The sequence below is a fragment of the Lepus europaeus genome, chromosome 9, assembly GCF_033115175.1.
Source record: "Lepus europaeus isolate LE1 chromosome 9, mLepTim1.pri, whole genome shotgun sequence".
NCBI lineage: Eukaryota > Metazoa > Chordata > Mammalia > Lagomorpha > Leporidae > Lepus > Lepus europaeus.
This window is the reverse complement of record NC_084835.1, coordinates 31205299-31222189: the sequence shown is the minus strand read 5'-3', so window position 1 is coordinate 31222189 and position 16891 is coordinate 31205299. Positions and strand designations below refer to the sequence as shown.

General features: G+C 39.9%; 1 protein-coding gene across 1 annotated transcript in view; it reads left to right on the top strand.

Moving 5' to 3' along the window:
* The window catches only part of DNAH12 (dynein axonemal heavy chain 12), a 215349-nt gene that overhangs the window by 32178 nt on the left and 166280 nt on the right, over nt 1–16891 (top strand). The window contains exons 11-12 of the mRNA XM_062200177.1: nt 13005–13183; nt 15713–15848. Coding sequence (XP_062056161.1) covers nt 13005–13183; nt 15713–15848 — 315 coding nt within the window. The remainder of the gene's footprint in view (nt 1–13004; nt 13184–15712; nt 15849–16891) is intronic.

Genomic DNA, 16891 nt, shown 5'->3' with positions numbered 1-16891 from the left:
TAGGACATCTGCCATTCTATGAGTCTGCTGTGTATCCCACTTCCCATGCTGGATCTTTCTCTCCCTTTTTGATTCTATCAGTTAGTATTAGCAGACACTTGTCTTGTTTGTGTGATCCCTTTGTTTCTTAGACCTATCTGAGCCATCGAATGTGAACTGAAATTGATCACTTGGACTAGTGAGATGGCATTGGTACATGCCACCTTGATGGGATTATATTGGAATCCCCTGGCACGTTTCTAACTCCACCATTTGGGGCAAGTCCGATTGAGCATGTCCCAAATTGTACATCTCCTCCCTCTCTTTTTCCACTCTGAAATTTAACAGGGGTCACTTTTCAGTTAACATTTAAACACCTAAGAATAATTGTGTGTTAATTACAGAGTTCAACCACTAGTATTAGAACAATAACAACAACAAATACTAAAAAGGATAAAGTATTACATTGTACATCTAGAGTCAGGACAAAAGCTGATCAGGTCATTGTTTCTTATAGTGCCCATTTCACTTCAACAGGTTTCCCCTTTGGTGTTCAGTTGTCACCAATCAGGGAAAACAAATGATATTTGTCTCTTTGGGACTGGCTTAATTCACTCAGCATGATGTTTTCCAGATTGCTCCATCTTGTTGCAAATGACTGGGTTTCATTGTTCCTTACTGCTGTATAGTATTCTATGGAGTACATGTCCCATAATTTATTTATCCAGTCTACTGTTGATGGGCATTTGGGTTGGTTCCAGGTCTTAGCTATTGTGAATTGGGCTGCAATAAACATTAATGTGCAGATAGTTTTTTTATTAGCCAAATTAATTTCCTTTGGGTAAATTCCAAGGAGTGGGATGGCTGGTTTGTATGGTAGGGTTATGTTCAGGTTTCTGAGGAATCTCCAGACTGATTTCCATAGTGGCCTAACCAGTTTGCATTCCCACCAACAGTGGGCTAGTGTCCCTTTTTCCCCACATCCTCTCCAGCATCTATTGTTGGTAGATTTCTGGATGTGAGCCATTCTCGCCGGGGTGAGGTGAAACCTCATTGTGGTTTTGATTTGCATTTCTCTAATTGCTAGTGATCTTGAACATTTTTTCATGTGTCTGTTGGCCATTTGGATTTCCTCTTTTGAAAAATGTCTATTGAGGTCCTTGGCCCATCTCTTTAGTGGGTTGTTTGTTCTGTTGTTGTGGATTTTCTTGATTTCTTTGTAGATTCTGGTTATCAACCCTTTATCTGTAGTATAGTTTGCAAATATTTTTTCCCATTCTGTCGGTTGCCTCTTCACTTTCCTGACTGTTTCTTTTGAAGTACAGAAACTTCTCAATTTGATGCAATCCCAAATGTTAATTTTGGTTTTGACTGCCTGTGCTCCTGGGGTCTTTTCCAAGAAGTCTTTGCCTGTACCTATATCTTGCAGAGTTTCTCCAATGCTCTCTAATAATTTGATGGTTTCAGGTCGTAGATTTAAGTCTTTAATCCACGTTGAGTGAATTTTTGTGTAAGGTGAAAGGTATGGGTCTTGCTTCAAGCTTCTGCACATGGAGATCCAGTTTTCCCAGCACCATTTATTGAATAGGCTGTCCTTATTCCAGGGATTAGTTTTGGATCTTTGATCAAATATAAGTTGGCTGTAGATGTTTGGATTGATTTCTGGTGTTTCTATTCTGTTCCATTGGTCTATCCATCTGTTTCTGTACCAGTACCATGCTGTTTTGATAACAACTGCCCTGTAGTATGCCCTGAAATCTGGGATTGTGATGCCTCCGGCTTTGTTTTTGTTGTACAAAATTGCTTTGGCTATTCGAGGTCTTCTGTGTCTCTATATGAATTTCAGCGTTATTTTTTCCAGATCTGAGAAGAATGTCTTCGGTATCTTGATTGGTATTGCATTGAATGTATAAATTGCTTTTGGGAGAATAGACATTTTGATGATATTGATTCTTCCAATCCATGAGCATGGAAGATTTCTCCATTTTTTGGTATCCTCTTCTATTTCTTTCTTTAAGGTTTTGTAGTTTTCATCGTAGAGATCTTTAACGTCCTTGGTTAAGTTTATTCCAAGGTATTTGATTGTTTTTGTAGCTATCGCGAATGGGATTGATCTTAGGAGTTCTTCCTCAGCCGTGGCATTGCCTGTGTATACAAAGGCTGTTGATTTTTGTGGATTAATTTTATATCCTGCTACTTTGCCAAACTCTTCGATGAGTTCCAGTAGTCTCTTAGTAGAGTTCTTTGGGTCTCCTAAATAAAGAATCATATCATCTGCAAAGAGGGATAGTTTGAGTTCTTCCTTCCCGATTTGTATCCCTTTAATTTCTTTTTCTTGCCTAATAGCTCTGGCTAAAACTTCCAGAACTATATTGAAGAGCAGTGGTGAGAGTGGGCATCCCTGTCTGGTACCAGATCTCAGCGGAAATGCTTCCAACTTTTCCCCATTCAATAGGATGTTGGCCGTGGGTTTTTCATATATTGCTTTGATTGTATTGAGGAATGTTCCTTCCATACCCAGTTTGCTTAGAGTTTTCATCATGAAAGGGTGTTGTATTTTATCAAATGCTTTCTCTGCGTCTATTGAGAGAATCATATGGTTTTTCTTCTGCAGCCTGTTAATGTAGTGTATTACGTTGATTGTTTTGCGGACATTGAACCATCCTTGCATACCAGGGATAAATCCCACTTGGTCTGGGTGGATGATCTTTCTGATGTGTTGTTGCATTCTATTGGCCAGAATTTTATTGAGGATTTTTGCGTCTATGTTCATCAGGGATATTGGTCTGTAATTCTCTTTCAATGCTGTATCTTTTTCCAGCTTAGGAATTAAGGTGATGCTGGCTTCATAGAAAGAATTTGGGAGGAATCTCTCTTTTGCGATTGTTCTGAATAGTTTGAGAAGAATTGGAGTTAGTTCTTCTCTAAATGTCTGGTAGAACTCAGCAGTGAATCCATCTGGTCCTGGGCTTTTCTTTGTTGGGAGGGCCTTTATTACTGTTTCAATTTCTGTGTCAGTTATGGGTCTGTTTAGGTTTTCTATGTCTTCCTGGCTCAATTTAGGTAGGTTGTATGTGTCCAAGAATCTGTCCATTTCTGATAGATTTCCCTGTTTGCTGGCATACAATTCCTTGTAGTAATTTCTGATGATTCTTTTTATTTCTGTGGTGTCTGTTGTTATGTTTCCTTTTTCATCTCTGATCCTATTGATTTGGGTCTTTTCTCTTCTTTTTTTTAGTTAGTTGGGCCAATGGTGTGTCAATTTTGTTTATTTTTTCAAAAAACCAGCTCCTCGTTTGGCTGATTTTTTGTAATGTTTTTTTGGATTCAATCCTGTTGATTTCTTCTTTGATTTTAATTATTTCCCTTCTTCTACTGGGTTTGGGTTTGGTTTGCTGCAGATTTTCTAGATCCTTGAGATGACTTGAAAGCTCATCTATTTGGTGCCTCTCCAATTTCTTGATGTAGGCACCTATTGATATAAACTTTCCTCTTAGCACTGCTTTTGTTGTATCCCAGAGGTTTTGGAATGTTGTGCTGTTATCCTCATTTACTTCCAGAAAATTTTTGATTTCTCTTTTAATTTCTTCTATGACCCATTGTTCGTTCAGGAGCATGTTGTTCAATCTCCATGTGTTTGCACGTGCTCTGGGGATTCCCGAGTTGCTAATTTCCAATTTCATTCCTTTGTGGTCTGAGAAGTTGCATGGTATGATTCTAATTCTCTTGAATTTGCTGAGACTTGCTTTATGGCCTAGTATGTGGTCAATCCTAGAGAAGGTTCCATGTACTGCTGAGAAGAATGTAAAGTCCTTAGATGTAGGATGAAATGTTCTGTAGATATCTGTTAGATCCATTTGGGCTTTAGTGTCGTTTAAATCTGCTGTCTCCTTGTTGATCTTCTGTTCTGTTGATCTGTCTATCTCTGAGAGTGGAGTATTGAAGTCCCCCAGTACTATTGTATTGGGGTCTAAGTCTCCCTTTAGGTCTCTTAACAAGTCTTTTAAATAAGCTGGTGCCCTGTGATTAGGTGCATATACATTGATAATCGTTATATCTTCCTGTTGAATGGATCCCTTAATCATTAAATAGTGCCCTCTTTGTCTCTCCTGACAGTTTTTGTGGTAAAGTTTATGTTGTCCGATATTAAGATGGCTACGCCCGCTCTTTTTTCATTTCTGTTGGCATGGTATATCTTTTTCCAGCCTTTCACTTTCAGTCTGTATGGATCATTGTTGGAAAGATGAGTTTCTTGTAAGCAGCAAAAAGATGGGTTTTGTTCCTTAATCCACTCAGCCAATCGGTGTCTTTTAACTGGACAGTTCAAGCCATTAACATTCAATGTGACTATTGAGAAGGAGTAACGTTGCCCTGCCATTAGCCAAAGATACTTTCTAGTATATGGTTTGAGATTCCTGTGATCTTTTGCTGTGAGGTTTCCTTCCTTTACCTTCTTTCATATTGGTTACCGTGTTTCTGTGTTTCTATATGTAACACATCTTTAAGCATCTTTTGCAGGGCTGGACGAGTGGCGACAAATTCTTTCAGTTTCTGTTTGCTATGAAAAGTCTTAATTTCACCTTCATTCACAAATGAGAGCTTTGCAGGATATAGTATTCTGGGCTGGCAGTTTTTCTCTCTTAGTACCTGGGCTATATCTCGCCATTCTTTCCTGGCTTGTAGGGTTTCTGATGAGAAGTCAGCTGTAAGTCTAATTGGAGATCCTCTGAGAGTAATCTGGCGTTTCTCTCTTGCACATTTTAGGATCTTTTCTTTGTGTTTCACTGTGGTGAGTTTGATTACGACGTGTCTTGGTGAGGATCTCTTTTGGTCATGTTTATTAGGGGTTCTATGAGCTTCCTGTACTAGGATGTCTCTGTCCTTCTCCAAACCTGGGAAATTTTCTGCTAGTATCTCACTAAAAAGGCCTTCTAATCCTTTCTCCCTTTCCATGCCTTCAGGAACTCCCAGAACCCGAATGTTGGGTTTTTTAATAGTATCCTGTAGATTCCTGACAGTATTTTTTAGATTTCTGATTTCTTCTTCTTTTCTTTGATTTGACTGTTTCCTTTCCTGTTCTCTGTCTTCTAAGTCTGATATTCTCTCTTCTGCTTCACCCATTCTGTTTTTAAGGCTCTCTAATGTGTTTGCCATTTGATCTATTGAGTTCTTCATTTCATTGTGGTTTTTTGTCACTATGACAGTTTCCTGTTCCACTAGTTGTTTCATTTCATTTTGATTCCTCCTTAATATTTCATTTTCACAAGAGAGATTTTCTATCTTGTCCATTAAGGATTTCTGTAGTTCAAGAATTTGTTTTTGAGAACTTCTTAATGTTCTTATCAATTTTTTGAAATCTGCTTCTTGCATTTCCTCTATCTCTTCATCTTCATAATCTTGCATTGGCGTGTCTTGTTCACTTGGGGGCGTCATAGTGCCTTCCTTGTTCTTGGTACCTCCGCTTCTATGTTTCTTGCTTGGCATGTTAGAGATAATTTGTGGTGTTTTTGTTTTTGCTGTGGTGTTTTTTTTTTTCTCTCGTTATACTATGCCTCTAAGTGAGCTGTCTGCTTTGTTGGAGCCTTAGGGGCTGTGGTGGGTGTGGCCAGAGAGCTATGCTTGTTTCTTCAGGTTTAAGGCTGTGTAAAGAGCGACTCTCCCAGATTACTTGCTCCTTGCTGGCTCTCTCTCTCTCTCTCTCTCTCTCTCTCTCTTTTTTTTTGACTCAGTTGGGAGTGGAGTTGAGGGTAGTTGAAATCTGGCCTCTGTGAGTATTCGTTTGATCTACCCCTGGGACCATACACAGAGTTTTTGCAGCCCTCAATGTGTTCTCCAGTTTCGCTAAAGATACTGAGTTTGGCTGAGCTTTACATATGTAAAATCGCGGTGCTCTTTGTTTTGCTTGGTGAGTGAAGGGAGAGGCCTCTGTTCCCCCTCCCCCCAATGTCTCGGACTTCTCAGGTCTTTGTCTTACCCGCCTCCGTTCCCGTGCTGGCGAGATTCTGTGGCTCTGGCTCCTCTCCCGCCGCTGCCGCTTGTCTCGGTTGTTTTTCCACGCGGTGGGCTCCCTGTAAGTCCTCTGTGTCTCATCCACAAGATCTGGAAGCGTTTCCTCTGCAGTTTTTTTCTGAGTCTTTTCCTGAGGCTACAGTAATTCCACTTTTATGAAAGTTTATTTTCCCAAACTAAGGCACACGTCCTCACTATCCGCCATCTTGGCTCCGCCCCCTTTATGTATCTGTTTTTAAAAAGATTGACCATAAGCTGATCATTGTTAAAGCTGGATGCTGAATATATTTAGTCTACATTTGAATGTTTAAAATGTCCCATAAACAGTTTAAAATTGTGAAATACATAGAAAAGTGTGTAAAGCGTGTATATGCAGATTGATAGGGAATTCTGACTACATGGTACGACTCGGTGGCTAAACCATTAGAACTGTGCAGCTCCCAGAAGGCACCCTGTGCCTCTCTGCAATGATAACTTTCTTCTTTATTGGTAGCGATTATCCTGACATGTCTTGCTTTCCTTTATCGTTTTACCACTTAGGTTTCCATCCTTAACGGCTGTGAATTAGTGCTGCTCATAATTAGATGAAAGATACCATAGAGCAGGCTCTTCTGTTTCTTACCTTTCATCTTCGTGAAAATCCTCCATAGTCGCCCTTCTCAGTTCTCTCTGCGGTCCATTTGATGTATTTTCAACCAAGAACAAAACAAGATAGTCTTTGAATTAATTCTTCAGTGCCTTCGGCTCCTGTGAATGTCGAAAAATTTAAGCCCATCTCACTGAATACTGAACGCTGCAGAGAAACAGGGTAGTCTTGAGAGAGAGGAAAATGGAGAGAATGTCTTTGTAAGGAAGAATAAAAGGAATAGGGCATTTTGGTGAGAGGTGAATCAGGGTGAGGCCGGCAGTTGATAGAAGCGTTAGAGGTAGATTGCCAAATGAAGTCAAAATTTGTCACAAAATCTAATGGATCTTGTCCAGTGTCTCTTCCATACTATATCGTTTCATTCTTTTTTTTTTTAATTGAGCTTGATTTTGGTTTTCCTTTTATCTATTTATTTCTTTTTTTGTTAAGATTTATTTTATTTATTTGAAAGAGTTACAGAGAGAGGTAGAGACAGAGAGGTCATCCATCTGTTGATTCACTCCCCAATTGGCTGCATTGACCGGAGCTGTGCCGATCCGAAGCCAGGAACCAGGAGCCTCCTCCAGGTCTCCCATGTGGGTGCAGGGGCCCAAGGACTTAGGCTGTAGCAGAGAGCCGGATCAGAAGAGGAGCAGCCAGGACTAGAACCGGCGATGCCGGTGCTTTAGGCCACAGCACCAGCCCCTTTTTCATTCTTCTTTTTTTTTTTCTTAACTTTTATTTAATGAATATAAATTTCCAGTGTACAGCTTATGGATTACAATGGCTTCCCCCTCCCATAACTTCCCTCCCACCCGCAACCCTCCCCTCTCCCGCTCCCTCTCCCCTTCCATTTGCATCAAGATTCATTTTCAATTCGCTTTATATACAGAAGATCAATTTAGTATAAAGATTTCAACAGTTTGCACCCACATAGAAACACAAAGTGAAACATACTGTTTGAGTACTAGTTATAGCATTAAATCACAATGTACAGCACATTAAGGACAGAGATCCCACATGAGGAGCAAGTGCACAGTGGCTCCTGTTGTTGACCCAACAAATTGACACTCTAGTTTATGGCGCCAGTAACCATCCTAGGCTGTCGTCATGAGTTGCCAAGGCTATGGAAGCCTTCCAAGTTTGCCGACTCTGATCATATTTAGACAAGGTCATAAAAGACAGAGTGAGGATAGTAACCAATGATCCTAAGAGTGGCATTTACCAGGTTTGAACAATTATACAGCATTAAGTGGGGAAGAGGACCATCAGTACACACAGGTTGGGAGTAGAGCCATTGGTGGTAGAGTAGAGGTTATGATTATAAAGGAATGAGGCCCAAGTGCGCTAGACAGGGTCTAGAACAAAGGACAGAGTCATTATTAGAGGAGCTAAGAAAGGTGCTGTCTAAGCTACAATTAAGTTTTCTGATTGAGAGGCAAATAGAACCTGATAGAAGGGGCTTGATAATAATCTGGTGGGCTTTAGGCCTTGTGAATTCAGAGGCCCAGACCTACCTATCTCTTCACATGGGGTATATCCTAAGGGAGGTGTGAACCTCCTAGGGGAAGGCACTCTGTTGACTTTCATTACTTGGCTGGGCTGGGAGGAGAGCTGGCCAGGTAAAGGCAGGGGGCATCTCTAACAAGAAATTTACAGTTCTGCCTGCAATGTTGCTGACCCTACTTGACCATCCCCTCAGCTGCAGTGGTCACTTTGGAAGTTGGGCTGAGTGAAGGGCTTTTCAGCTTAGAGCCAATAAGATCTGTGGCTCTGACCTGGGCATCCTTCGACTCCAGGGTAGGTCCATTTCCAGTGATCCAACTCTTGGCAGAGCTGCCAGAGCTCTTCACAAGCTGACTTCTGCTGAAGCCCAGGCTTACCACATTGAAAGCCACTGCAGTGGACTGGCCTGTTGGGTCTCCTTGAGGGCAGATCACTGTACAGATCAGCCATGAATAGGCCTGCCACCCATTGCTTCTGATGCCTAGCTTTCTTTTCCTCCTGGTTTGTGTTAAAGCAGACCAGAGGATGCAAGTCAAGGGAGTGCCTGTGTCCCATCTCTAGTCTTCGGTGGCCTGAACTACAAGTCTATAGTCACAGGCATGTTCTGTAGTAGTTTTTCTAAGGTAGACAATGCCCTTGAGGAAAATTATATTCTCACTTTAAAACTTTCTTTCCCTTTGGTCTGAAAGGGAAGTTTTTTCTACTTACTGTATACTTCGCTGATGGCGAAGTGAATCTAGCTATGAGATTATTATTTAAGTTCTTATTTTGGCTATGCTATTACAGAAAAATGTTAGCCATCTCTTTAATAAGGTCTAAAGATTAAATTGTGCGTCCTACAGATTCCTTCATAATAGAATTAGTTTCCTACCTTGAAGAGAATAGAGAAATGAAAGAACAAGTTGGGCTTAGAATAGAGAAATGAGGGAGTAAGTCCTAGATCGCTTGCTGACAATAGCAATATTACATGAATACTTAGCAAACCGTTTCAACCATTAGATAACAACTTAAGAAAACATTTACCAGAAGGTCCAATGCCTTCTATAAATTTTAAGAATCATGTATTTGAAAACACCTCTTAAATATCTAACATGGTGTAGTTTGTTTAGCCAGTAAACTTAAGCACAACCATCTAAAATGTTTTTAGTTTCTTTCTAACAACACGTTTAAAACATATGATACACAGATTCAGGTCACACAAATTAAAATGTATCTTTGATTGATTTTAGCAGCTTAAATTTATGGACAATCTTATCTATAAGCCATTTAAAATAAAACTCTTAGTAAAATTTCCCCATGTGGACATACAATATGTACACACATATAACATAGCATAATAGACCAATATAACAATTTTAATAATAGCTTTTAAAATCTTTAACTCCTTTTGTAGATTGCCAATTGATTTGAATTGCTTTTTGTTTTTAGTAACCTCAGTTAACCATACTTTCTCTCAGTGGGTACTGTTAATACATTATTGGCTTCATCTGTTTGCAGAGCCATCCCAAAGTACTGAATACAATAAAAGTGGCTGGAAAAAGTCCATAGGAACCTATAGGAGGACAGCTAAACACAGAACCAGTAATGCTTTAGTTTTAAGAGCAGCACATCATATATAACTATGGATGACAAAAGACTTTAAGTCGCCATGTTTAAAATTATAAACTCATCAACCAACAAGAGGCACTTGCTTACTTCACAGTATTTTTGAAAGCACCTATAGGATTTTACAAGTATTTAACCCTTTAGGCCTCTGGGGCTTTCTCATCAAGATAACTATCATGTCTAGTAACACAAGATCATTAGACTTTTTAATTCTCAAACATTTGTATTAATAGCATTTTCCATTATAGAAACTTAAAGTCTGGTACCACATCACATCTTGACAGTCCTTCTAATATAATCCAAATAGCCTGATTAGTTGGTGTCTCTATAAGATGAGAGACATAGGTCCTTCGATTTTTTCAGTTGGGCCCAAACTGGAAAAACCAAAGTCCAAGATTTACTGGAAATTTTAGAGACCAGATTGTTTGAAACTTTGATTTTTTGAATGCCTGTCAAGAATGCCAAGAAGGCTCAAAATCCAAAATATCTGGTTGAAATAAGATTCCTTAAAATCATGACATAACATAGACCAAATTTGATCATTGTTACAAGGTGATTATTCAAATCTTTGAAAATAAGCACATATTTAAATAACCCATAGCTCTTAATAAAAATTCAGCTGTTTTTGAACAATTAGAATTTAACAGACATCAAGAGAACATAATAGATTACTTTAACACATTGCTTTAACAGAGCATCAGAGTTTAATTCTATGTCAAAGAGAAATTGAGCTTCCAGTGATCTTTTGCTGTGAGGTTTCCTTCCTTTACCTTCTTTCATATTGGTGACCATGTTTCTGTGTTTCTGTGTGTAACACATCTTTAAGCATCTTTTGCAGGGCAGGACGAGTGGCAACAAATTCTTTCAGTTTCTGTTTGCTATGAAAAGTCTTAATTTCACCTTCATTCACAAATGAGAGCTTTGCAGGATATAGTATTCTGGGCTGGCAGTTTTTCTCTCTTAGTACCTGGGCTATGTCTCGCCATTCTTTCCTGGCTTGTAGGGTTTCTGATGAGAAGTCTGCTGTGAGTCTAATTGGAGATCCTCTGAGAGTAATCTGGCGTTTCTCTCTTGCACATTTTAGGATCTTTTCTTTATGTTTCACTGTGGTGAGTTTGATTACAACATGTCTTGGTGAGGATCTCTTTTGGTCATGTTTATTAGGGGTTCTATAAGCTTCCTGTACTAAGATGCCTCTGTCCTTCTCCAAACCTGGGAAATTTTCTGCTAGTATCTCACTGAAAATGCCTTCTAATCCTTTCTCCCTCTCCATGCCTTCAGGAACTCCTAGAACCCGAATGTTGGGTTTTTTAATAGTATCCTGTATATTCCCGACAATATTTTTTGGATTTCTAATTTCTTCTTCTTTTCTTTGGTTTGCCTGTTTCCTTTCCTGTTCTCTGTCTTCTAAGTCTGATATTCTCTGTTCTGCTTCACCCATTCTGTTTTTAAGGCTCTCTAATGTGTTTGTCATTTGATCTATTGAATTCTTCATTTCATTATGATTTCTTGTCACTATCACAGTTTCTTGTTCCACTAGTTGTTTCATTTCATTTTGATTCCTCCTTAATATTTCATTTTCACGGGAGAGATTTTCTATCTTGTCCATTAAGGATTTCTGTAGTTCAAGAATTTGTTTTTGAGAACTTCTTAATGTTCTTATCAATTTTTTGAAATCTGCTTCTTGCATTTCCTCTATCTCTTCATCTTCATAATCTTGAATTGGGGTGTCTTTTTCATTTGGGGGCATCATAGTGTCTTCCTTGTTCTTGTTACCTCGGTTTTTGCGTTTGTTGTATGGCATGTTGGAGATATTTGGTTTCTTCACTGTGGTGTTTTTTCTTGTTACACTATGGCTCTATATTAAGTGGACTGTCTGCTTTCAGTGGAGCCTTAGAGGCTTGAGATGAGTGTGGACTGAGAGCTGTGTTTGGTTCCTCAGGGTTGAGGGTGTGTCAAAGATGACACTCCCAGGTTAGGTGTGGTAAATCTCTCTTTCTTTTTTTGATTCAAAAGGGAAGTAATTCCACACAGCTGAACATAATTGGAGGTAGTTAGCAGGCAAATGATATATCCACGGGAGCCAGAGATTAGAAGCTCTTTCCCAAGGACCACACAGGGAATCTCTGCTGCCCTCAGTGAGGGCTCCAATTCTCCTGCAGTCTCCCACTGGGTTGCCAAGTTAGATGCTAATCTCCTGTTATTTCACCCCTCCCCCCAGAGTCAGGTTTTTCTGCTAGGCTCAGGGCTGGTGCAGACCTGAGGTCGCCCTGCTTATGACGTATGTCCAAAATGGCACCTGCTCTGTCTTGCTCGCCTTTGAGGGGTGAGCGGAGAGAGAGAAATTTGTGTCCGTATCGGTCACTTTTTTTATTTTTTTCCTCTCTCTCTTCTAGTTAGCCTGGTGATTTTTTTCCCACGGAGTTTCAAGCCTCGTTCCCTCTAGCCTCCTCTTTCCGCTTGCCCGCTGGTGTCTCGGGCTATTGAGGTTCTGCTCACCTTGCGTTCCAGCGCTGGTGTGTTGAGTCTGCCGCTGGTGTCCCGAACTTGGGCTCCCACGCTCTCCACGCAGGTCCACTGTGAATCACTAGTTCCGGAAGAGTTTCCTCTGCTGTTTCATCCCCTACTCTTCCTTGACCCTGCAGTATCTCCACTTATATTAAACTGTCTCTCCCCCGGACTAATAGTGTGCTCCCTGCCTATTCTGCCATCTTGCCGCTCCGATCCCCTTTTTCATTCTTAAACATTATTCCCATGTTTGGATATCCAATAGTTATTATAAATTCTTGTATCTTTGATCTTTGGTAATTGCAGAGCTTAACTACTTTTTTCCTCCTGAATTCTTCTGAGCAAAACCAAAAATTTTCCCTTTGTTTGTTTTCCTAAAAATCAAACTTGGCTATTTAGTGTGACATCAGTAGTGGTGAAAGCAAATATTTGTTAGTTATACAAATTGCCATGTGATGCAGGCCTGTTTCTAAACAGAGATGACTTCCTTGGGGAATAGTGTTCTAAACAATTACTGAGGGAAATTTAGCCTTGTGAAAAGTTCAGCTTTCGATACCATGCCTTCACACTGGACGTTGTCTTGCAAATGGGCAAGTTCCTTAGTGGAAGGATAAGTTAAAAATAAGACATGTTTAAAAAAAAAAAGGGACCATTTTAGGCACTTAGCAAAAAGAGATGATTTTGATTTATATGAGTAAGAGTTTTACTGCAGTACTCTAAAATCACTGATGAATTAAACTCTAAGCATTCTTTTCTGTTTTCAACTCTCAAGTTTATAGATAAATTTTTCAGTCTTGCCTCAGAAATAATGCTTTTGCCTCAGTGGGTTCATTACCCTATGGTGCGCCTGGATTGTGAAGATTTGAAAACAGGCCTGAAAAATAAAGCCAGAGACTTTGCGAACAGATTACTAAATGATATAGCTTCAAAATACAGGAAAGAAAATGAGTGGTAAGTAGGAATAATCAGCAAACTTGGAATTATAGGGCCAAAATCAGTACTTCGCTAAAATAACTTGTTAATCAGCAAAAGATGCAAATCTGTATGTTCTCAAAGCTTTTTTTTCAGAGCCACCTTCTAAGGAGGTTCCTTCACACACCCGTGGGGATGGGTTCAGTTGTTTAATACTGGCTGAGATTCACTTGAAGGCAGCCCAGGACTTTTTTTTTTTTTAGCATTTGTGTGTCAGTAGCATGATAATGAAAATGATATTCTGTGGTACGGCAAATATATGAGCTCATTCCTGCTTCTAATATTTATTTGTTTGTCACCTTAGCTTATTTTTGTCAGCTGTGAAATGGAGGTGCTGATGCCCGTTTCTCGGGATGGCCGTTAAACTGGATTCACAAACCAGAGACTTCTTAGCTCTGTGTCGTGCTTCTGGGTTGCACTTGTTTCTCACTGTGTTGTATTTTGTTTAAAGAAAATTTTAATTTGCTGTTGACGTTTCAAAATGACCTCTTTCTGTCCCTTTCTCTATCTATTTGACTCATACAAACACACACACACAACACTCTTTCCTAAGGATTTCTTGCTTTTATTCACAAAGTGCAGACGGCTGGTGCTGTGGTGTAGCAGGTTAAGCTGCCGCCTGCAGTGCTGGCATCCCATATGAACGCCCAGCTTCTCCTCTTCCAATCCAGCTCTCTGCTATTGCTCGTGGAAAATCAGTGGAGGATGGCACAAGTGCTTGGGCCTCTGCACCCATGTGTAGACCCAGATGAAGCTCCTGGCTAAGGATTGGCCCAACTGCAGCCATTGCAACTATTTGGGGAGTGGACCAAGAGATGGAAGATTTCTCTCTCCATCTCTCCTTCTCTGTAACACTGACTTTCAAATAAATAAGTCTTTTTTTAAGAAAGCTTTTTAAAATAAATATAAATTTCATAGGTACAGCTTTTGGAATATAGCAGTTCTTCCCCTCCATGCCTGCCTTCCCACCCCCACTTCCATCCCACCTCCAACTCCCTCTCCCATCCCATTCTTCATTAATATTCATTTTTTAAATTATCTTAAATACAGAAGACCAACTTAATACTAAGTAAAGATTTCAACAGTTTATGCCCAGACACACAAAGTATAAAGTACTGTTTGAAGACAAGTTTTACCGATAATTCTTGTAGTACAGCTCATTAATGACAGAGGTCCTACATGGGGAGTAAGAGCACAGTGACTCCTGTTGTTGATTTAACAATTAACACTCTTACTTTTGACATTCAGTGACCACCTGAGGCTCTTAACATGAGCTGCCAAGGCTATGTAAGCCTTTTGAGTCCACAAACTCTGTCAGTATTTAGACAGGGCTGTAAGCAAAGTGGAAGTTCTCTCCTCCTTCAGAGAAAGGTACCTCTTCTTCCCACTGGAATCTCACTCACAGAGATCTTTCATGTAGGTCATTTTTTGCCAGGAATTCTCCTGACTCTGCCATGAACTAATTGCATGACTCTGGACAAATTACTTAATTCCTCTTAGCCTCAGTTCCTGCTGTGTCAGCTGGAAAAAGTTTATAGCTCCTTTGCTGGTATTGCAAATATCAATGTTTAAATGACTTATTTATTTATTTGAAAGGGCAAGAGTGGTGGTAGGGGGACAGAGAGAAAGGCAGAGGCCAGGAACTTTTTCCAGGTCTCCCATGTGGGTGTAGGGACTCAAGCACTTGGGCCTTCATCTGCTGATTTTCCAGGCACATTAGCAGGGAGCTGAATCAGAAGTGGAGCAGCAAGGACCCAAACATTGGGTCACACGGGGTGCTGGTGTTGCAGATGGCAGCATGGCTCACTGCACTGTTGTGCCAGATCCACAGATACCACTTGTTAGCAAACAGCACCATACTTGGTGTAGAATAGGAAGCCTTCAGTTGTTTTCAGTAAATAAACAAATATGGCTGTCAAAAAGTCAGGTGTTTATCAGACAGACTTTTTGTAAAAGTATATGACACAGAAAAAACATCAAAGATGCTACAGTGTTAGATCCTATCCCTGTCTCTGAAGTCTTAACAAGAATAATAATTAAGTGATCTTACAAATAATTATGTTTATCAGTAAATGAGAGTGTACTGTGTGCCATGCCCTTTGTTTTATTCTAATAGAAGCCTTTAACAACATGAATGTTAATAGCTTGATGTAGCAGGCGTGGAGGTTGATGTAAGGTTAGGAAGCTAGCAGTCCACTTAGGTAGGATTTTGAGTAAGGGCTGCCTGATTAAAATTATGATCTTATTTTAGGTATTCAAGGAAGTTGAAACAATCTCTAGGAAAAATATGCCATAATTTCATAACAAAATATTAACTTTATAGATTGTGTTGATGAATGATATGTACTGGGTTATATCAGATAAGTTTAATGTTTTACAATACCTTGGTGGATTAACCAATGCTTAGGTTACCACAATTGCTATTTTGTAATAATTACAACAACACATTTATTAAGTATGCCAGAACATTAAATGACATACACACGGTAAAGCAGAGTGTTATGTCAGTATTTGCAGTGAATTTGAAGCAATTAAAGAGCGAGCATTGAAAGTCCCTGAGACATCAGAAGAAATGATGGATCTGATATCTTATGTCGAAAAAGCTCGTACTGTAAGAATCGAAGAGCTGATTTTAAGGATCCAGGTAAGGAACTTTTGATTTACAAAATTTAGATAGTTTTAAAACTGTGGACTATATATATACATATATATATATATTTTAAATGTGTAAAATACACAGTTAAATAGTTATAAACTGAGAGCCTATGTTGCTACCACCTATGTCAAGAAAGAGGGGAGCCCCTGGGACCAGCATGGTGGCACAGTGGGTTAAGCTATATCACCTATCAGAGTGCCCCTTTGAGTCCTGGCTCCTCTGCTTCTGATCCAGCTCCCTGCTAATATATGTGGGAAGATGGTTCAAGTGCTTGGGACTCTCCTCCCCACATGAGAGACCTGCGTAGAGCACTGCGCTGGTCCATTGGCTTTGGCCTGACTCTGTGCTGGCTGTTGGAGTCATTTGGGAGTTAACCAGCAGATGAATGATTGATCTCTCTCTCCTCCTCAGTTGCTCTGCCTTTCAAATAAATAAATAGATGATAAAAGGAAAGAAAGAGGACAGCCTAGAAGGCTTCTCCATGGCTCTTCCTGATCACAGTTCCTTCCCTCTCCCCTAGGGGTTTTCACTACATTTTTATAATAATCATGTCTTTGATTTTTTAAAATTATTTTGAAATTTAAATTTATTTTCATTTTATTTGGATAACAGAGGCAGAGACAGACCTCATACAGAGAGCTTTGTATCCTCTGATTGACTCCACAATGTCCACAAGTAGCTAGGATTAGGCAGTTCAAAGCCAGGAATCCAGAACTCTGTCTGGGTCTCCCATATGGTTGGCAGGTGCTCCACTACTTGGGCTATCAGTTGCTGCATCTCAGGATGTGCATTAGCAAGAAGCTAGAATTGGAAATGGAGTCAGGACTTGAACCCAGGCAGCCCAGTGTTGGATGTGGGCATTTTTTTTTTTTAAGATTTATTTATTTATTTGAAAGGCACAGTTACAGAAGGGTTGGGGGAGAGACATGGAGAAAGAAATCTTCCATCCACTGGTTCACTCCCCAAGTGGAGCAGCTGGGATGTGAACCAGCACCCATGTGGGATGCTGGGGTTGCAGCTTAAGTCACTCT